Below are 22208 nucleotides of genomic sequence, written 5' to 3'. Positions count from 1 at the left end.
TCACCCAGAACATAATAATAATAATATAAGTAATATTATTTAGAAACAATAAATTTATACAGTTTTGTGTCTGTAATTGAGAATACCAAATCGCTTTTACTTACACACTATCAACTGCAAATAATCTGAAAATTAATGATTACAATAATGATACATCGCAGATTAATATTTTAAAGATGATTAAGATCACTAGGATTCGCTGGTGTTTACGCTTCTTCGAAGTATACAATTTTTTTTTTATTATTTCGTAATATTCGCTATCAAAGCACATAAAAGGATAACTTGAAATCTCCTATCCTGTTTAAAAACTTATTACAATGCTGAAGTCAGGTTAAGTAAGACATTTTCCGTCTAAAATTAAGTGTACGAACTCACGAGTAACAGCTAGTATTATGATAACCAAACATCGGATGCAAAAATCAATAAAAACACTAAGTAAAATAAGGTTTAACTTTTATACATAATATATTACAATAGTTTGTTTTCTATAACAAATATTATTTACTTTGGACTAAACTTTGGTTCACTAACACTATCGGTGTGTTGCTTTGGTTTGTTTATTTTGAATAGCCTCTGTAGCCAGTCACCAGGCTTGGCGTAATGCCTCCGTTGTATATGTTACCCAATCCTGGCCTTTTATTGTAATATCCGTATCCGAGGTGGTTGTTTCCTTGGTAATAGGGATTGTTGTAGCCGTAATACGAAGTCAGACCACCATTGCCTCCGTAGCCTCCGTAACCGCCATTCCCACCGCTTCCACTGTATCCTGGGTAACCGTTACTTCCACCGTAACCGCTGTTACCTCCGTAGCCACCGCTTGGTCCGTAACCGCTGTTTCCACCGTAGCCCCCGCTTAGACCGTAACCGCCACTTCCACCGTAGCCGCCACTTAAACCGTAACCGCTATTTCCACCGTAGCCTCCACTTTGTCCGTAACCACTATTTCCACCGTAGCCTCCACTTTGTCCGTAGCCGGTATTACCACCGTAGCCTCCTCCGTAGCCACCTATGCCGCCTTGATATCCACTTTGGCCAAGTCCATCATACCCTTTGTATCCTCCATAGCCAGTGTTGTAGGCAGGATTGCTGCTATATCCTACGTTATTGTATCCACCTCCAATATTTGCGTAATCAGCACCGGGTTTATCATCTATTATGCCGTGGCCAGTAACGCTGACTTCGTAACCGCTAGGGTAGCGACCACCCCAGTCGGCGTATTGATGAGAATCTGAAAAAAATCGAAATCGAAAAATAGCTGAAGGTTAATATATACCTAGTTATTAAAAGTAGGTACTATGTAATATTATACAATCGTTATAATATATCAAACTTGCACAATAGTAAAACATAAATCAATTTATCAATTATCGTATTCGTGCTTGGTTTGCGAGATGATTTTGTTGTATTATCTAACAAAAGACTCATAGCCAATTTATTATTCTATGAATCACACGATATTATAATTATGGCACAATTATGACTTGTGATGATGACATTCTTATTTGCGCAATAGGTTCTATAGAACATTTGTTCAATTCTGCTTATTGATGTCACGCAAGATGTCTATGTAGGAAATGTCTATGTCTATGTAGTATGTCTTAACAATATAATTAATCCGGAGTTATAAGCTTATTTTGAAATCTGCAACATATTATATAGACATAATTAAAAAAAAACATTCACTAATTGTATTTGAACAAAGTTATCTTATTTTTTTTTGTTCACGAGGGGGAAACCTTTAAAAGTTTCCCCCTCGTAAACAATGGCGGCGGTATGCGACCCCACATACCGCCGTCCTTCCCGGGGTCAATAGCCGGGCGGTTCGAGCTCCCACCCTTGCCGCCCGCAACCCCGGAAGCCCCTTTTAGTCGCATCTTACGACAGGCATACCGTAGCTCTATTCTGGTCCCGGAACTACAGGGACATGCACAAAGTTACCTAGATATCTTATATCGCAAACAGACCAGTCTAAGAAAATAGATAAAATCTTGCGACGTACTAGTTGAGGCACATCCTCTAGTTGTGTTTGTAACATATTGTTTATAGTGCCGTAATATTTTTAAATGTTTCCTGTTGAAAACTTATCCCAAATAATGATCATCCGCTGTATAGAAATATAATTTTCTGTGACTAATTTAAAATATGTATTGTAAATTTTATTATAATACATATTTTAAACTGATTTAAAATTAGAGTAGGTGAACATGATACTAATAATAGTCGCTTATTTTATAAGTGCATTTATACGACAATAAAAAAATAAGTTTAATATGTTGCGAAATGATTACACAAATGACACTGGATTAAACAACGTTTTTATTGCATAACGTGTCGATCAGCAATGTTAATGCGAAGGACTACGTGTACGTACAAGCGAATTAATCACACTCGTAAAAGTTGGTCAGGTAAACGACCTCAGTATAAAAGTAAGACAGAACATACATACATGAGCTACTTGCAGTTGTGAGATCTCCTTTTTGGTCTTCTCTTTTCTGAAGTTGACTAGTATCAGCTAGTGGTTTCACTAAGTTTTCAGGTGCTCCTTGTACAGTTAGAACCAAAATATACAGCCAAAATACCCGTGACACCATCTGGAATAACAAATATATAATTTAAGTGAAAAATGTTTTAGGAAATTAGGGTAAGTTTAATCAATTAAAACAGAGTGAGCGTTTGCGTACCGGCGTTGTGGACTGTTCTGTAGATAATGTTGTAAATATGGGTTTAATTTTGCTGGTATTAGAGAACGCAACGTAGATAAAAGGGTTTTTAGAAACCGAATTTCTAAATTTCCTACCTACCCATTCCCGTATTGTACCAAATTATCAGGTAGAATTAAAAATAATATCTAAATCTTTATATATATATTTCTTATGTGCGTGTGTATGTCACTGAACTCCTCCTAAACGACTGGACTGATTTTGATGAAATTTGTTGTCTGTGTTCAAGGGGACTTGAGAATGGTTTAAATGGAAAAAGGTTTTTTTAATTAATTTTTAATTCGTAAGTAGTTGTTGATTTTGGAATGTTTCACATTGGATTCGACAGACTTCGCTACCATCGCAGTTTCAAATATTCTATCTATTTTTCAAACCCGTAAGTGATAAGGGTAACCCTTAACATTTTTTTTATTTATATGTCAACACAAAGTTTGCCGGGTCAGCTAGTAATAATATAAAAGAATATAAAAAATCGACGTTACTACGAGTAATATAATTTGTTTGTATAAGAATGCGTTTATACTTTTATACGTACTTAAATAAAGATGCCTCTATCTACCCACAACGAAGTCTTTCCTACTGTGGTCTACGTTGCGTGACTTACTCGATTCATTGCAAATTAACGTCGATAATTATTACATGAAGCTACATACAAGCTAAGACTTACTACGTTTGGCCTTTAACTTACTGACCCTCAAAACAATAATAGCTTTGTAAGACAATTCTCACGTTAATTTTTGACTCACCTTCTAACCGTATGCAAAAGTGATAATTCATTATCATAAGACAGGTTACGATTTATGAACTGTGCAATAGGATTATTGTGTATTTGAAATGAGATAACTTTGTAACAATGAAAATTATGTGACTATTTAATTATAACTCTGACATTAACGATTTCCGTATGTATATCCCTGCAAGAAGTAACAATGAAAAGGTACCTGTCTACAAGGCAGTACAGTCGAACCGTCAATGATATTCATAATTTATTGATTATAAAGCAGTCAATGAATATTATGATTATTAGGTTGATACATACATAACAAAGGTGCCCCTAATTTTGGACGTTACCACTATTAGCAGTTCTGCTAACGTAGGTATCTGTGTATTGAATTTACTAAAAAATATCATAAATGAACAATAATAATCAAATATTGACTAATTTCATTTAAATTAAGTTCATTCTAAAATAATTACGACCGGAACTCGATGGACCGCTAAGAAAATTGTAATTTATTGGTGAATATTTGGTAACCATGAATTAAGGTACATTATAGTGATAAACTGTATGTTAAATACTCTGTAATTGCTGAATAAATCGATATATTCAAACAGGTTCAAATAGTTTCCTTGCCCATGATATTACTTATCTCATTTGGTCTTATATTACTCAATACAGAATTAATTAATTTGGAAATCCAATCAGCTTCAATCTTGTACCTACTGGCTACAAATCCCCAAACTGTGCCGAATGCCGTAATGATGCCATAATACAATCAGTAACGATGCTGTTATACAATCAGCACATGTGGTTGGTATATGATGTTATCCTTGGAAATCCTGGAATGTCGAATGCCGTAAGACCAACCGAACTGTTTGATGCCAAAAAAAATTATAAAAAAATATTCTTGGTATTTTTTACATAAGTACACGAAATTATTAGGTGGGCCCGCCTGTATTTGCGATCTTAGGCAGGAGGTTGACCTATATAATATATTTTACGTAAATCTGTTAATACTTAATACGTTTGAGTTTCCTTTCTAGAAGTTCTTTAATGTTTCTCTCTTATTTGGTAGTATACTATTGAAAGCTTGTGTCGTCGGAGTATATTTTTTACTAGTTAAGGAGTTTGAATATGTATCATAATAGAAAGGCAACATATAAATGAATGTTAAATACATTATATTTTAAATACATAATATACACATGTAAAATCTTATTTAATATTAGTGACAAATTAATGTATGTTTTGCCTACCAGTAGGTACGCTAGTAAGGCGACTAGGTAAGGTAGTTTTTACGCGTGACTAACTAACGTCCAATCTAAGTATTCAGTAGGTGTGTACTTTGTGTCTAATATGCTAGTATGTAGGTACGTCCTTTACGCTTCATCGCACCCCATACTAATTGAAATAGACAGGTAAACAATTATTAAGTTTCTTACATAAAACAACAACTAGCTAATAAATTTGATAACTGTGTTAAATGCTTACGTTTGATAAATATTTCTTGCGCCGTTTGTATTGAAATACGACTGTCAAAATATTAATTTAATTACTTACATACTTAAATGTGTGTATTTATTGTATAGAAAACAAAAATTAAAATATTATTTATATAATTGATATAATACTTCTATTTTATTTTAATTCTTTGAATGAATTTAAATTCTGAATTAAACACATTATCTGACCATTTTAAATCGTTTTTTCGTTTTTATTATTTATATGTATGTAGTGATAAGTATATAATATAATAAAACTTTATTGTGTTGTGCTTGATTTCAGAAAAAAACTTTTTAACAATCTTAAATCAAAATTTCGTTAAATAAATTTAAATAATTAAAATAATTTGCGTTGAAATTCGATTTAAAATAAAATTTCGCTAAATACTAAAAAAATAAAATATGGTTTATGATGGATGTGATTACTATGAAAGGATTTACTTACGATTTCCAACGTAGTGTATGGTTCGTGGCACTTGACACTGGCACTGCGTTTGAGTTAAGATGCGCTCTGCGTGTATCCGTATACATCCAAACCTTTATAAACCGTGGGAGTTTTTTTCCTATGGTTGACAATGGTCTCTGAGGAGGTAATGAGTCTGTTTGTAGGCATCGCGTCCTTCCATAAAGATGCTACTATGACGCAGACTAATTTTAGCGTGACACAATGAGCCGTTTTGCGAATAATTAAGTCTCAGGGGTTCTGTCTATCGATTCATTAATACTGCTGTATGTTGATGTGGTGTTACTTCCGCATTGCATGGGTAATGATGTAACTATTTATAATAATATAAAAGAAATTAACTTAATATTTTCAGTTTTTTATATTTTTGACTGGCCACCGATAAGGCAGGTGGAATACCTGATGGAAAATAGTCATCGTCCTATCGCTTTAAGGAAGAGCTTTAAATAATAGTTTTTTTTTCACGTTGTTTGCGGACCATGTCATGGCATTACATTCACTTGTAGTTTGTATACTTAAATTATGCATATTGTGTATGAATAAATAAATAAATGGCAAATAGAATTTTAAATATAAGGTATTGGCAATAAATTACAAATATGTGAACTTAATGGTTCAAAACCGGACCGTTTAGTTATGACTGAGTGTCATAAAACTCTACGAGTAACGAGTACTTTCGAAGTGATCTGCGGAATACGTGTCTCTTCTCAGAATGATTAGTAGCAAAAGTTTGTCCGTCCAAGCGTAGCAAATACTGTTTGGCAGACTTTACACATTTCAGAACGTTGTTAAAACTACCGATCGCAACTATATGTACATTTTAGGTACGTAGCTATTTGAAACTGTCGAAGTTAAACTTTTATACATTTTATTTGTCAAAAACACCTAAGATGCACATAACGTTCCTATCATATTATTATTTTATTTGATTATCAAATGAGTATGCAGTCCTATTGACGGTAAACCTATAATCGACATCGTATAGGATCAGGTTCCTACCAGAGGTCCGGGCCAGAGCGACTCGGGCATATCAATACAAATGTATTGATATGCCCGAGTCGCCCTACCACACTTAAACCAGAACACAGCAGCACTTAATAACCAAAATTAAAGTACCTTTATTTTAGCATACTTTTCTTATATTATAACGTATCTCGTCTTCATGTCTGTAAATACAATGGTCACAAATGAATGGTGTTATAGTCATGATTCTCATGAAAACAGTAAGTAGGTAATATATGTAACCCATAAGGCGGATGGAATACTTATGTAATAATCGATGTTAATCATTTAACAGTAAAACCAGTAAGCTGAGTCAGAGAGTGAATACATCATTTGTTCATTATCATAAATATCTTAAGTAAGTGCCTGGCCAGTTTTGATGAGGTTTTTTTATTTTTAGCTGTTGTTGAGTGATTATTTATAAGTTTGACGTACGATTTAAGATAGTAAGTTCTCATTATGATGCTGGAGTTGATCAAAATGTTTTTATAGAGGCGAGTAAATAACATTTACGCTCGCTATCAGAAATTTGTCCCTCTATCTATCAATTAAGTAGGTATCTATTATTTAAGTGGCACATTAAATTTATAATCCGAGAATATTTAATATATGTTTTAATGTGCATTTTATGTTCGTAACTAATTTCAAAAAGAACAATTTATACCAGCATGTAAACTGAAATACGAAAAGTTGCATCCAATTTCTTCTTCCTGGTTGAATTTTCAGAATGCTGGCACTGAACCTCGTTGAATAACTAAGCTAATTTTCTGATCGAGGTAAGTGCCAACTACCTCAGTCGTTGATTCTATTAAACATTTGAACGGAAGCTTCAGGAATAATGTAAGAACAGATTGATACGGGCCCGTATTTTAAACTTAGCAGACTTGATAATGTAATCGATTATAAATTCGTTATAAGTACATGCAGATGAAGATGATCACGAAGATATCACTTCTTCAAGTGATAGAGTCTAATAAAAATATTTTATTTTAACTTGGTATATTTTTCACTAAGTATTTTCGAAAGTATCTATCTCGTTTTTGTTCTCTTTACATTTATACAATATTTAGAAGTAGGTAATGATGTAAGCCAGGTTTATTTATTAAAAAATAAATTAATATTATACATATTATCCCCATCTCTTCTCTTGTCCATCTTACACTGACTGACAAACTTCATGAATGAATTCTCTGAGCGGTCAGATTCCATTATTTCGTGCTACGGAAAATTCTTCAATATTTTCTAAGTACATACAGAAATTTTATGTAGTTGGGTTTGACTGGTTTTTCTCATGTACGTATTTAGGCCCACTTGTATCTCTATTTTATATAATCGCATTATTCATCCATATTATATTTTTGTGCATTTTACTTTGTATGATTTTTACGTGAAAATACTCTTTTCTTAAATTATTGTGTTACACCAGTTACACTTACACGTGCACGTGAGTTTTTAATTTTACTTTATTTCCCGTTGTTGCCTGTATAATGTTGTAAAATGGAAGTGGAATATATTTAGATTGTGCATTGTTGTGCCTTTGTTTTCTTGCGACCTTAGACATTTCATGTAAGGTGTTGGTGCTTAAGACGGTTATAGAAGTTTATATCGGCGATGTTGTGTGGTGAGGATTACTTGGCCTTGCCGGCGACCTTAGCCAGTCGACCGTACGAGTGATTCAACGCGTCAACGTAATCATTTCACCGAATGAGATTTGACATACTACGTTATTTCCGCTATTTGTGTATCAAAGCAGAATCTGAAGTCAGTAATATGAAATGTATACAAAATTTTAAAAACATTTTTCTTTTTTGTGATTCAATAGATTTATTTTTGTTTTGTATCAAATACGCGTTCTACACCGAATTTATCCTTTTTGGTGAAATTTAAAAAAAATCTAAAGATTTTCTCTTTAATTTGTCAACTGTAAGCCTACTCTTAATCTAAGCTTAACGAGCTTTTACCACTGATAAAAATTTTCAAAATTATATCTATTGTGGAAACGTCGACTAATTTTAAAACGTAAGCTGAAGTCAGCTACGAACATTTTAATTCACGATGTGGTATTGTGTCTAATTCTTTAATATTAATAAAGAAGTATATTATAATCATGCATAGCGTATCATATGCAAACAAATATGGAGTGAGTGTCGCTTCTTGAATTATAATGGTTTTGATATAGATAGAGCATAACGACAAGAAAACAAACTCCGCATGTTATTATTTTCTCTATATAGGTTATAAAGAATACTGGTACTTAAACGAAGGTGTTATAAATATTTTTTTATTATATGCAAAATTTCATTCTAATGTGTTTATCGGTAGGCAGGTTGCTTGATTTTTAAAAATTAATAGTTTGTAGTTCATTTCATAATCTCTTCTTATTGCCTTTACTCCTACGCTGTTAAGAACTTATTTCCTAATAAAAAAATGCTGGGCTACATTTTGCCCTCCTGGCCAGGCTAGATTGAACAAACTTACGTACGTATTATTGAAAAGAATAAAATTACAAAAAAATGTTTATGTTCTAATTCTGATGGCACCACTTGGTAATTAAAGGGGAAATATCAATATGAAGCGGTATATTTAGGATCCGATTTTATACGTAGGCTTTCGTTTAACAATCCTACGTGGCAATTCATGTCAAATACTGTCATATGTGTAATCGGTAATGACCCCTTAACATCAAGTTGGCTCTATGATTAATAGCAAGTGTATATATTCACTCCACGACAGAAAATGACTAACTCAAAGATACTCATCAGTGCAGGACAGTGCATATGTTTTTCTCAATTGCCTAACAGTTAATTTACTATCGTTGTAGCCATGTAGAGTATCTTGTTTGTGAAGTGGTCGTTTCAAATTGGGGTAGTTGCTTACTCCTTGATTCCTAACAATGCAATTGTATTTTTGTAGAGGTGTGTGTTATCAAATTAGCTGGTACTAAGTATTACATAGATCATTAGAAATAATATCTATCTAAGTCATTATTACTCATTTTTTTTTAGATTACTAGATTAAGATTGGTCCAATTTCTACAGTGTTTACATTGAACATAAGAGTATAATTTTGTGTAATACTCGTAATTAGTATTGTATTATATTATGACGTAGTTAGAACGTAGTAGCAATATATTTCTTTGTATCTTGTTATAGACATATAATATATAGTATTGTCGCAATATATGCATCACAGCGAAAGCGGCAAACAATGAAATAAAACGAGATAAATAATTAAATAAACTTTTAATGAGTTTTAAAAATTATACATGTTTCGAAAAAAAGGTATCAAAATAAAAAAGTTTTTTACAATGGTGAGATACTGCATTTGTAGCTGTGAACTACACAAAGTACAATGGTAACAAAACCCAGTATTTATATTTTCAAATAAATTATTTACAACTGGTTTGCTTAGTGCAATATGTACGTTATTTCAATATGAAAAATAAATATTACAATATACTCAACCATTTAAATTTTGAAACCGTCCAAGAGTTTCGTTATCAGACAGCCTCAAAATTATTATCGTAAATCGGTTAAATCAACTAATTTCACCTTATTCTATACTATATCGATGTATTTCTATGATTTAACTTTTGACTTTTGTTTCCTTTTTATTATCGTTCGTTTTAACTGCTAATGGATGCATTCGGATTTTTCGTAAATCCTTTCTTAAGGGCTTGATCTGTGTTTTCAATAGAGTTTCTAGTTCGTCTAGAGACTTGATTTCCTTAAGATCACCGAAGTTAGCGCTGCGTCCACCGTTCAGTCTTCCAAGGTATTTGTAGACATCTCTATTAGCTTGGCATTGGGCACAGTTGTATTGGACTGGGACGGCGTTGGGGAAGTTCTGTTGCGCAGTTTGCATGCCTGGGGAGTGCCCGGGGCAGGACGGTACGAACACTACAGGAACGAATCCGATTATGCCGTACGGAGTATAATAACCCTGATTTTGATTCTGCTGGCCTTGAGGAACTTGAGACACTGATGTCGTGTCATTCTTTCCAGGGTTCAAGAGGTAGCACGGACATGAACTGGGGCTTGGAACGATAGGCAACGGGTACGGTATGACGTATATGGGGAAAGGTGGCATTTGTCCACCAGGTGGGTACGTGGCTGGCGGCTGTACCCCAGTACCGCTTGGCGAACCAACAGAGTCACCTCCTGAAACAAAAAATAATATATATATTATAAGTAATTGTTCATATGCATAAGTAATCGTCACTCGGTGTCAAAAGAAAATCGAAGATGTTCCAGAGAGATATTAAAATTAAAATGAAAAATAATTAAATAAGAAAATAATAATATTGTATTAATAGGAAATCCAGTTAAATCGTACTATCAAATGTGGTACAATATTTATAACGTACCATCTTGACCTGGATATCCAGGTTGTCCAGGTTGTCCTGGGTAGCCAGGCTGTCCTTGTTGTCCTGGTCCTCCTGGTTGGCCTGGTTGTCCTGGGTAACCAGGCTGACCGGGTTGTCCTGGGCTTCCGGGTTGTCCGGGTTGTCCTGGGTGCCCTGGTTGGCCTGGGCTACCGGGTTGACCCTGTTGTCCTGGGCCGCCGGGTTGTCCGGGTTGTCCTGGGTAGCCAGGCTGTCCTTGTTGTCCTGGTCCTCCTGGTTGGCCTGGTTGTCCTGGGTAAATAGGCTGTCCGGGTTGTCCTGGGCTACCGGGTTGTCCGGGTTGTCCTGGGTGCCCTGGTTGGCCTGGGCTACCGGGTTGACCCTGTTGTCCTGGGCCGCCGGGTTGTCCGGGTTGTCCTGGGTAGCCAGGCTGTCCTTGTTGTCCTGGTCCTCCTGGTTGGCCTGGGTAAATAGGCTGTCCGGGTTGTCCTGGGCTACCGGGTTGTCCGGGTTGTCCTGGGTGCCCTGGTTGGCCTTGGCTACCGGGTTGACCCTGTTGTCCTGGGCCGCCGGGTTGTCCTGGGTAGCCAGGCTGTCCTTGTTGTCCTGGTCCTCCTGGTTGGCCTGGTTGTCCTGGGTAAATAGGCTGTCCGGGTTGTCCTGGGCTACCGGGTTGTCCGGGTTGTCCTGGGTGCCCTGGTTGGCCTGGGCTACCGGGTTGACCCTGTTGTCCTGGGCCGCCGGGTTGTCCGGGTTGACCCGGGTAGCCAGGCTGTCCTTGTTGTCCTGGTCCTCCTGGTTGGCCTGGGTAAATAGGCTGTCCGGGTTGTCCTGGGCTACCGGGTTGTCCGGGTTGTCCTGGGTGCCCTGGTTGGCCTTGGCTACCGGGTTGACCCTGTTGTCCTGGGCCGCCGGGTTGTCCTGGGTAGCCAGGCTGTCCTTGTTGTCCTGGTCCTCCTGGTTGGCCTGGTTGTCCTGGGTAAATAGGCTGTCCGGGTTGTCCTGGGCTACCGGGTTGTCCGGGTTGTCCTGGGTGCCCTGGTTGGCCTGGGCTACCGGGTTGACCCTGTTGTCCTGGGCCGCCGGGTTGTCCGGGTTGACCCGGGTAGCCAGGCTGTCCTTGTTGTCCTGGTCCTCCTGGGTGGCCTGGTTGTCCTGGGTAACCAGGCTGTCCTGGTTGACCTGCGCTACCGGGCTGACCCTGTTGTCCTGGGCCGCCGGGTTGTCCAGGTTGTCCTGGGCCGCCGGGTTGTCCAGGTTGTCCCGGGAAGCCAGGCTGTCCTGGTCCTCCGGGTTGGCCTGGTTGTCCCGGGTAACCAGGCTGTCCGGGTTGTCCTGGGTGTCCGGGTTGTCCTGGGCTGCCGGGTTGTCCTGGGCGTCCGGGTTGTCCTGGGCTGCTGGGTTGTCCTGGGTAGCCAGGCTGTCCTGGTTGACCTGCGCTACCGGGCTGACCCTGTTGTCCTGGGCCGCCGGGTTGTCCAGGTTGTCCCGGGAAGCCAGGCTGTCCTGGTCCTCCGGGTTGGCCTGGTTGTCCTGGGTAACCAGGCTGTCCGGGTTGTCCTGGGTGTCCGGGTTGTCCTGGGCTGCCGGGTTGTCCTGGGTAGCCAGGCTGTCCTGGTTGACCTACGCTACCGGGCTGACCCTGTTGTCCTGGGCCGCCGGGTTGTCCGGGTTGTCCTGGGTAGCCAGGCTGTCCTGGTTGACCTGCGCTACCGGGCTGACCCTGTTGTCCTGGGCCGCCGGGTTGTCCAGGTTGTCCCGGGAAGCCAGGCTGTCCTGGTCCTCCGGGTTGGCCTGGTTGTCCTGGGTAACCAGGCTGTCCGGGTTGTCCTGGGCGTCCGGGTTGTCCTGGGTGCCCTGGTTGGCCTGGGCTACCGGGTTGACCCTGTTGTCCTGGGCCGCCGGGTTGTCCTGGGTAGCCAGGCTGTCCTGGTTGACCTGCGCTACCGGGCTGACCCTGTTGTCCTGGGCCGCCGGGTTGTCCAGGTTGTCCCGGGAAGCCAGGCTGTCCTGGTCCTCCGGGTTGGCCTGGTTGTCCTGGGTAACCAGGCTGTCCGGGTTGTCCTGGGCGTCCGGGTTGTCCTGGGCTGCTGGGTTGTCCTGGGTAGCCAGGCTGTCCTGGTTGACCTGCGCTACCGGGCTGACCCTGTTGTCCTGGGCCGCCGGGTTGTCCAGGTTGTCCCGGAAAGCCAGGCTGTCCTGGTCCTCCGGGTTGGCCTGGTTGTCCTGGGTAACCAGGCTGTCCGGGTTGTCCTGGGCGTCCGGGTTGTCCTGGGCTGCCGGGTTGTCCTGGGTAGCCAGGCTGTCCTGGTTGACCTGGGCTACCGGGCTGACCCTGTTGTCCTGGGCCGCCGGGTTGTCCGGGTTGTCCTGGGTAGCCAGGCTGTCCTGGTTGACCTGCGCTACCGGGCTGACCCTGTTGTCCTGGGCCGCCGGGTTGTCCGGGTTGTCCTGGGTAGCCAGGCTGTCCTGGTTGACCTGCGCTACCGGGCTGACCCTGTTGTCCTGGGCCGCCGGGTTGTCCAGGTTGTCCCGGGAAGCCAGGCTGTCCTGGTCCTCCGGGTTGGCCTGGTTGTCCTGGGTAACCAGGCTGTCCGGGTTGTCCTGGGCGTCCGGGTTGTCCTGGGCTGCTGGGTTGTCCTGGGTAGCCAGGCTGTCCTGGTTGACCTGCGCTACCGGGCTGACCCTGTTGTCCTGGGCCGCCGGGTTGTCCAGGTTGTCCCGGGAAGCCAGGCTGTCCTGGTCCTCCGGGATGGCCTGGTTGTCCTGGGTAACCAGGCTGTCCGGGTTGTCCTGGGCGTCCGGGTTGTCCTGGGCTGCCGGGTTGTCCTGGGTAGCCAGGCTGTCCTGGTTGACCTGGGCTACCGGGCTGACCCTGTTGTCCTGGGCCGCCGGGTTGTCCGGGTTGTCCTGGGTAGCCAGGCTGTCCTGGTTGACCTGCGCTACCGGGCTGACCCTGTTGTCCTGGGCCGCCGGGTTGTCCAGGTTGTCCCGGGAAGCCAGGCTGTCCTGGTCCTCCGGGTTGGCCTGGTTGTCCTGGGTAACCAGGCTGTCCGGGTTGTCCTGGGCGTCCGGGTTGTCCTGGGCTGCCGGGTTGTCCTGGGTAGCCAGGCTGTCCTGGTTGACCTGGGCTACCGGGCTGACCCTGTTGTCCTGGGCCGCCGGGTTGTCCGGGTTGTCCTGGGTAGCCAGGCTGTCCTGGTTGACCTGCGCTACCGGGCTGACCCTGTTGTCCTGGGCCGCCGGGTTGTCCGGGTTGTCCTGGGTAGCCAGGCTGTCCTGGTTGACCTGCGCTACCGGGCTGACCCTGTTGTCCTGGGCCGCCGGGTTGTCCAGGTTGTCCCGGGAAGCCAGGCTGTCCTGGTCCTCCGGGTTGGCCTGGTTGTCCTGGGTAACCAGGCTGTCCGGGTTGTCCTGGGCGTCCGGGTTGTCCTGGGCTGCTGGGTTGTCCTGGGTAGCCAGGCTGTCCTGGTTGACCTGCGCTACCGGGCTGACCCTGTTGTCCTGGGCCGCCGGGTTGTCCAGGTTGTCCCGGAAAGCCAGGCTGTCCTGGTCCTCCGGGATGGCCTGTTTGTCCTGGGTAACCAGGCTGTCCGGGTTGTCCTGGGCGTCCGGGTTGTCCTGGGCTGCCGGGTTGTCCTGGGTAGCCAGGCTGTCCTGGTTGACCTGGGCTACCGGGCTGACCCTGTTGTCCTGGGCCGCCGGGTTGTCCGGGTTGTCCTGGGTAGCCAGGCTGTCCTGGTTGACCTGCGCTACCGGGCTGACCCTGTTGTCCTGGGCCGCCGGGTTGTCCAGGTTGTCCCGGGAAGCCAGGCTGTCCTGGTCCTCCGGGTTGGCCTGGTTGTCCTGGGTAACCAGGCTGTCCGGGTTGTCCTGGGCGTCCGGGTTGTCCTGGGCTGCTGGGTTGTCCTGGGTAGCCAGGCTGTCCTGGTTGACCTGCGCTACCGGGCTGACCCTGTTGTCCTGGGCCGCCGGGTTGTCCAGGTTGTCCCGGGAAGCCAGGTTGTCCTGGTCCTCCTGGTTGGCCTGGTTGTCCTGGGCTACCGGGTTGTCCGGGTTGTCCTGGTCCTCCTGGTTGGCCTGGTTGTCCTGGGTAACCAGGCTGTCCGGGTTGTCCTGGGCTACCGGGCTGACCCTGTTGTCCTAGGCCACCGGGTTGTTCAGGTTGTCCCGGGTAGCCAGGCTGTCCTGGTCCTCCGGGTTGGCCTGGTTGTCCTGGGTAACCAGGCTGTCCGGGTTGTCCTGGGCGTCCGGGTTGTCCTGGACTACCGGGTTGTCCTGGATGCCCTGGTTGGCCTGGGCTACCGGGTTGACCCTGTTGTCCTGGGCTGCCGGGTTGTCCCTGTTGTCCTGGTCCTCCTGTTTGGCCTGGGGTTCCTGGTTGTCCTGGTTGCCCTGGTTGTCCTGGGCTACCTGGTTGACCTTGTTGTCCTGGGCGTCCGGGTTGTCCTGGGCTACCGGGTTGTCCTGGGTGCCCTGGTTGGCCTGGGCTACCGGGTTGTCCTGGGTGCCCTGGTTGGCCTGGGCTACCGGGTTGACCCTGTTGTCCTGGGCCGCCGGGTTGTCCGGGTTGTCCTGGGTAGCCAGGCTGTCCTTGTTGTCCTGGATAGCCAGGCTGTCCAGGTTGTCCAGGTTGTCCTGGGTAGCCAGGCTGTCCTTGTTGTCCTGGTCCTCCTGTTTGGCCTGGTCCTCCTGGTTGTCCTGGTTGCCCTGGTTGTCCTGGGCTACCTGGTTGACCTTGTTGTCCTGGTCTGCCGGGTTGTCCGGGTTGTCCTGGGTAGCCAGGCTGTCCTTGTTGTCCTGGGTAGCCAGGCTGTCCGGGTTGTCCTGGGCTACCGGGTTGTCCGGGTTGTCCTGGGTGCCCTGGTTGGCCTGAGCTACCGGGTTGTCCAGGTTGTCCTGGGTAGCCAGGCTGTCCTTGTTGTCCTGGATAGCCAGGCTGTCCAGGTTGTCCAGGTTGTCCTGGGTAGCCAGGCTGTCCTTGTTGTCCTGGTCCTCCTGATTGGCCTGGTTGTCCTGGATGTCCTGGCTGTCCTGGGCTACCGGGCTGACCTTGTTGTCCTGGGCCACCGGGTTGTCCAGGTTGTCCTGGGTAGCCGGGCTGTCCTTGTTGTCCTGGTCCTCCGGGTTGGCCTGGTGTTCCTGGTTGCCCCGGTCCTCCAGGTTGGCCTGGGGTACCTGGTTGACCTTGTTGCCCTGGGCCGCCGGGTTGTCCGGGTTGTCCTGGGTAACCAGGCTTTCCTGGTTGACCAAGTCCTCCCGGTTGTCCTGAAAGGAAATTGCCAATCTCATTTATTTAGATTTTTGATAAAAACAATTTTATCATGATTTTTTTATCAAAGACAAAGTTTACAATTTCTACCTTAGACCTGTTGTAAAGGTGAAAACCAGTCGCCGGAGCCTGTTATTTCCCACAGGCATCGGCAGAGACTGAATGCGACCATTTTTGCTGCTATACTGTATCGTTTACGTCACGTGTTTTTTTATTGCATCCCTTCCATTGTTATTATTTTCTTTTGTATGCATTTCGTTTGTATTTTGTAACTTGTATAGCATGTAAAATAAATGGTTTCTTTCTTTCTTTCTTTCTAAACTTTACACGCTTGTAAAGTGTCAACAAGCGCTTAAGGGCTGTCTTAGGGATAGCATTTATATAGATAAATGCTAACTTCACATTTGTTAGTTATTTATTTGCTTTGGAATGCTAACACAATGCTTAGGACATATGTTTATGCATCTAATAATAAACCTCAAATGTATTAATTGTATCTCGCCGAGGTCAGCCATAAATGCATTACAAATTCTGGGAATTTGGGGCAAAATGGCGAAACTAATTAAAGATATATGTATGAAATGATAACAATTTATACCTGGTTGTCCTGGTCCTCCAGGTTGTCCTTGCTGTCCTGGTCCTCCTGGGTAGCCTGGCTGGCCGGGTTGTCCTGGGCTTCCTGGTTGTCCAGGCCCTCCTGGTTGTCCGGGGTATCCTGGCTGTCCGGGTTGTCCTGGGCCACCGGGCTGTCCTGGCTGTCCTGGTTGTCCTGCGCCACCGGGCTGTCCAGGGTATCCTGGTTGTCCTGGGCCACCGGGCTGTCCTAGCTGTCCTGGATAACCTGGGCCTCCCGGTTTACCAGGTTGCCCTTGGCCACCGGGCTGTCCGGGGTATCCTGGTTGTCCTGGGCCACCGGGTTGTCCTGATTGACCTGGTCCACCTGGTTTACCTGGTTGTCCTGGGTAACCTGTCTGACCAGGTTTACCTGGTAAGAGAACATGTTAACTATAGAAATAACGCAGAAAATTATCGGCTTTACTGAAATGATGCATTAGATCGAGATCTCTATCCTAATTCCGTATTATCGTCATCATGATCATCATCAACATAAATTGTTGTTTAGAATTAACAATTAAAATGCATCATTTTTTTATGAATATTATCGAATTGGCATCCCGAAATGGTTACAACGTATAGTGTGATATCTTGTTCTGTTCTAAATTTAAAGTTATAACACTTGATAATTGAACTTGTAAACTAACCTATATTATAGAATTACTTGCTTTTTTAAATCTATATTTAAAAATAAACTCCCTGATATAATTATAAATCTTAGGTATTTTATTTTGTCATTCTACATTCACACGACTATTGCATAAAGATACGACTAGGATACCTTGATTATCTGGTTTAGTTGGGTATCCGCCTGATCCTGTGGGGCCTCCAGGACCTCCGGGGCTACCGGGACCGCCTGGACCTCCGGGACCGCCAGGACCACCTGGACCACCTGAAACAAAATTTTTTTTTAGAATGTCGCGATTTGTGATTCAAATTATATTTTCATTGAACATTTTTGAATTCAATAGCCTATAAAATATTTTGGGATAGTTTTGAAATGAAATGACCTTCACCGAAATGCTGAATGGATGAAACTTTTTTTATATCAAATTAAAAAAAAAATAACAAAAATACAACCGACTTCTATGTCACCACAAAGTAAAAAATAATTCAAATAAATGTTGGTTTAGTACATATTTCTGAAGTAGGCGCTCAATATATTTCGTTGGATAACGATGTAATAAACAGCGTGTCTAATATGAGCGCCGACATACATAGAAAAAAAAAAGATACCTGCCGAATTGATAACAACCTCCTTTTTGAAGTCGGTTAAATATATCAAAAAGTATATTGCAAATGGATTGACTAAAAAATTTCAGTCCAGACTAGTTTTTTTTTTCTTAAAAAAATCACTTTTTTCGTTGATAGAAAAATTACATAGTAATCGAAAGTATGAAGCCTTATAATATGCAAACGTTAACGTTTAACGTAAACTTAAGTTTACAATTTTTTCCGTCACAGACCTTGGGTAGGCCAGCTTGATTACCTGTTTATACCCGCCTACCCAAGGGTCGAGACAGGAAAAGAATAGTCGATTGGTATGTAATTTGTCTAAAAATCAGACGAGTGAAATTTTTACGAAAAAAAAAAAAAATAAATTGTAAAAAAATCATATTCTGGACTGAAATTTTTTAGACAACCCATTTGCAATATACTTTTTGACATATTTAATTTCATATAAAAAAGGTTTCATGCATTAAGCAGCTCGGTGAAGGTCGTCTTATATCGGGATCTTAGACCATTACATAATATGATCTCCGGTATTTCGGAAACGATTTTTCGGAGAAAGCACATAACCAAAGTATTACAACCGATTTTTATTAATAGTAGTTTTTAAATAATATGAAAGCCTATTTTCAATAATATGGGGCCTATGCATGAAACTTAAAAATTGGTTACAATAAGATTCGTATTTGACTTATAAAGTTTAAATACTCAAATTACCTGGTCCACCTGGTGATCCAGGAGTGCCCGGAGTACCGGGAGTGCCAGGGTAGTATCCACCAGATCCAGGGCCACTCGGCCCTCCAGGGCCACTCGGCCCTCCAGGGCCACTCGGCCCTCCAGGGCCACTTGGTCCACCAGGGCCGCTCGGTCCTCCCGGGCCACTTGGTCCTCCAGGGCCATTCGGTCCTCCAGAGCCACTGGGTCCTCCTATTTTAATGAACAACAGTTGTTTGGTTATGTTTATTTATTTGTATAAAAATATCTAATATATTTCTAAGCAAAAGTTAACTTAAAGCCAATTAAGTTTTGGCCATATAAGCAACAGTGCTTGCTTCTTAATATTGATTTAAGAAAATTATCATAATTTGAGGTAGATTTAAGTAAGACTCCTCATATAATTAAGCTCTGGGCTATACTGATAATATTTAAAATTCATTTTCTAGTCTATTATTAGTATTAGTAAAGGTAGCGAACCCTTTTAATTTAGTTTGCTGTAACAAGGAGTAACGCCTACGTTTCTTCTTTAATTTAATAAACTTGCAAAAAATGTACCTCCTGGATAGTATCCGCCACCTGAGCCAGATCCTGGGGTTCCGGGGCCACCTGGGCCTCCAGGTCCACCGGGGCCACCAGGGCTTCCAGGCGTGCCAGGGCTTCCCGGTGTTCCAGGAGAGCCTGGAGTGCCAGCAGATCCAGGATAGCCTCCTTGCCCTAAGAAGTACAATAACCTATGAATAACATATGCAGGAAATCCGCCATAAAATAAAAATATTTTTAATGATAATAAAACAGAATGATCATAATAACGACTTTGTACGTCGATTCAACGGAGTCAAGTGTTTTGATCTCTATGATACTCGTAGATGTAAACTAGTTACTATGTAAATCTCAATAGTTTTTTTTCACTTACATGATCCACCTCCAGGTCCATTCGGTCCAGTTGGTCCACCTGAAATATATTTTGAGAAAAAGTTAACGAAAGAACGGAAGTAACTATGTTAAGATTTTGATACATATTACTAGAATGATCATCACAATAAAGGATAAGCGATTCCGGAATGAATCTAATGTTCGTTTTGAAAAATTTTGGATGAAGATTTACTTGATCCTGGGTAGTAACCGCCACCTGAGCCGGGCAATCCTGGTCCACCGGGTCCGCCTGGTCCGCCGGGGCCACCGGGTCCTCCGGGAGTACCTGGAGATCCGGGGCTACCTGGAGTGCCGGGAGTACCAGGAGTACCTTGCCCTGTAAATTTATGAAATATTAATTATCAAGAGAACTTAAAGAAAATAAATGGAAGGCAGGAATTACCACAGTAGACAGGTTTTCAAAATAATGATTAAATGTACAATATACATTTACTACACTGCTGAAGATTTGTGGTATGTTTGGCATTTTTTTTCCTTTTTTTTTTTTATAATATAATATAAGGGTAGCAGACGAGCATGCAGTCCACCTGATGGTAAGTGGCTACTGCCGCCCATGGACATCTGTAATCAACCCCAGATAGGATTAGATATTCCTACCTGAGGTCGGCCACAGATGCGCCGCTACCCCTGAGGACTAAGCTGGAACGCCTCGGAAAAGTCTGTCTCCCTTACCACACCCTTCAAACCGGAACACAGCAGCGCCTAACACTGCTGTTATTAGGTAGAAATAGGTGTGGCAGTGTTGCCGCCGGAGTCGAACCACAAAGGGTTCTACCACCTTCAACCTGTAGTTTTCCTGTAGTAGGATTACCTTTCTCATGAGTTTCATGAACACTGTGTGAATAGTATAGCAAATACACAATCATACGGATGTACAATATATATAAACATTATTTATTTGATGAGCCTGATCTTCAATGACCAAGTTAAATCCAGAACTAAAATATAATAGATCGGTATGGTGGACAGTGTGCCACGTAGAATTATATTTAAAATTATACGTACATGATCCACCAGGGCCGGTAGGTCCACCGGGTCCATTAGGTCCACCAGGTCCGCTTGGTCCGCCGGGTCCGCCTATAAAAACAATATTTTTTTTGTAAAAAATGTACCAAGCAATCAACTCAATTCTAAGAAATTTCCTTTTTTGCAAAACAAAACTGTAGAGCTCAGTTGACATAGACCTTGTAATAATTAAGAAACGTAACTTAAACCTTATATTTTGTATTTCAACCACCTTATATTTATTTTATAATTGAGTCTGCCAATCAGTGTGGTCAAACAAAAACACTTTTAAATTTTAATTTATTTTTGGTAGATTTTAATAATTGGTTGCGTAAAAACATTAAATTTTAAAGGTAAAATAGAATTTGCTTGTAATTTAAGCAGCGTTTATATTACTTGGCGTGTAATAAAATTAACTTTTCTGCAGTTTATTAGTAAGTTAATATTAGGGCGACTGGTTTATTAAATTGTCGAAATATCTTCAACTGACCTGGGTAATAGGTTCCACTTCCACCTGATCCTGGTCCACCTGGTCCGCCGGGTCCGCTGGGTCCGCCAGGACCGCCGGGACCACCCGGTCCACCGGGGCCGCCTGGTCCACCGGGACTACCTGGACTGCCTGGAGTGCCCGGAGTACCAGGAGTTCCGGGAGTACCTTGCCCTGTAATGCAACGAAATAAGTATAAAAATGATTTAAATGAATATCACATTATGAAATTGAAAGGTGGGTTGTGTAGACATTTTGGGTATAGTCCGTGTAAAACAGGTAGTCCGCTCTGAATATAGAAAAGAACCGCGTCGCCATAGTAAATTGTATAACTACACCTGTTCGCAACATCTTCAGAGCGGACTAGCAGTTTGGCGCTAACTATACATACGTTTTGCTACATAGTTGCATTGATCGTAAGCCATAGAATACCTCATGGTTATCAATTCATTTGATTTATTGCATGGTTGTGGTTTCAATTTCGCTTACGATTGAAATAAATATCATGTTAGAGATATATTATGTATGTTTTAAATAATTTCCACGGAATTTTAGGCGTTTACAAATATTTTTGTATAAATACTATTTAATATGTGCTGTGCATAATGGTACCATTATGTCTAGTGTATTCTGTTACGGCATAAAATTAAATTTATTTATCGTAAAACAACAAACTAAGAATAAATAATAATACAATCAAATGTTTACATACATGCACCGCCAGGTCCTGTCGGTCCACCAGGTCCAGTTTGGCCACCAGGTCCGTAAGGGCCGTTGGAGCCGCCAGGTGCACCTGGTCCTGAAACAAAGGTTAAGGTAAGGTTATTTTTAAACACAATGGTATTAAGTTGTTTTAGGCGCTTCAAAACTTTTGTAAGCATTATTAATTTTACCGCGCCTGGACGTTTTAAGAGGCAAAAGTGCACGAGGTTTCAACTCAGGACTACGAGTAACAGGGCTTCAACCGATTCAAAAATACATAAAAATGTATTTTTTACCTGATCCTGGGTAATAGCCTGGTCCGCCGGGGCCGCCGGGGCCTCCAGGGCCGCCGGGTGAGCCAGGAGAGCCTGGAGAACCGGGGGTGCCGGGGCTACCGGGAGTTCCTGGTGTACCTGGTGTACCTGGAGTGCCAGCTGAGCCAGGGTAGCCGGGGTAGTAGCCGCCTTGTCCTGAAAATTTTCATTTATTAGCTG

General features: G+C 42.7%; 2 protein-coding genes across 2 annotated transcripts in view; both read right to left on the bottom strand.

Annotated features, from left to right (window-relative positions):
* Positions 1-441: 441 nt before the first annotated feature.
* LOC140750767 (uncharacterized) lies at positions 442-5549 on the bottom strand. Its single transcript, XM_073084478.1, has 3 exons — positions 5389-5549; positions 2447-2591; positions 442-1228 (listed from the first exon to the last, which is right to left on the bottom strand). Exons 2-3 carry the CDS (start codon positions 2589-2591, stop codon positions 558-560), a joined length of 816 nt encoding a protein of 271 aa, XP_072940579.1. The 5' UTR covers positions 5389-5549; the 3' UTR covers positions 442-557.
* A 4086-nt stretch (positions 5550-9635) lies between these two features.
* Positions 9636-22208, bottom strand: part of CPR146 (collagen) — a 35640-nt gene continuing 23067 nt past the window's right edge. Inside the window, exons 5-17 of the mRNA XM_073084664.1 lie at positions 22011-22184; positions 21725-21811; positions 21016-21186; positions 20526-20597; positions 19693-19836; positions 19501-19539; positions 19143-19301; positions 18588-18797; positions 17422-17532; positions 16624-17010; positions 14936-16021; positions 10775-14755; positions 9636-10568 (exon numbers count right to left, since the gene is read on the bottom strand). Coding sequence (XP_072940765.1) covers positions 9994-10568; positions 10775-14755; positions 14936-16021; positions 16624-17010; positions 17422-17532; positions 18588-18797; positions 19143-19301; positions 19501-19539; positions 19693-19836; positions 20526-20597; positions 21016-21186; positions 21725-21811; positions 22011-22184 — 7196 coding nt within the window. The 3' untranslated portion in view covers positions 9636-9993. The remainder of the gene's footprint in view (positions 10569-10774; positions 14756-14935; positions 16022-16623; positions 17011-17421; positions 17533-18587; positions 18798-19142; positions 19302-19500; positions 19540-19692; positions 19837-20525; positions 20598-21015; positions 21187-21724; positions 21812-22010; positions 22185-22208) is intronic.

Source organism: Epargyreus clarus, unplaced genomic scaffold (genome assembly GCF_041222505.1).
Source record: "Epargyreus clarus isolate Ecla_fem2 unplaced genomic scaffold, WU_Ecla_fem_2.2 ptg000021l, whole genome shotgun sequence".
In the NCBI taxonomy this organism is placed as follows: Eukaryota; Metazoa; Arthropoda; class Insecta; order Lepidoptera; family Hesperiidae; genus Epargyreus; species Epargyreus clarus.
Note: the sequence above shows the minus strand (reverse complement) of the source record. Positions and strands in the feature narration are given on the sequence as shown.

Coding starts and splice junctions, on each gene's coding strand:
- LOC140750767 (XM_073084478.1), bottom strand. CDS start 2,591: ATGGTGTCACGGGTATTTTGGCTGTATATTTTGGTTCTAACTGTACAA. Junction 1,229..2,446: donor CACAACTGCAAGTAGCTCAT/GTATGTATGTTC, acceptor GATTTTTTTCAG/ATTCTCATCAATACGCCGAC.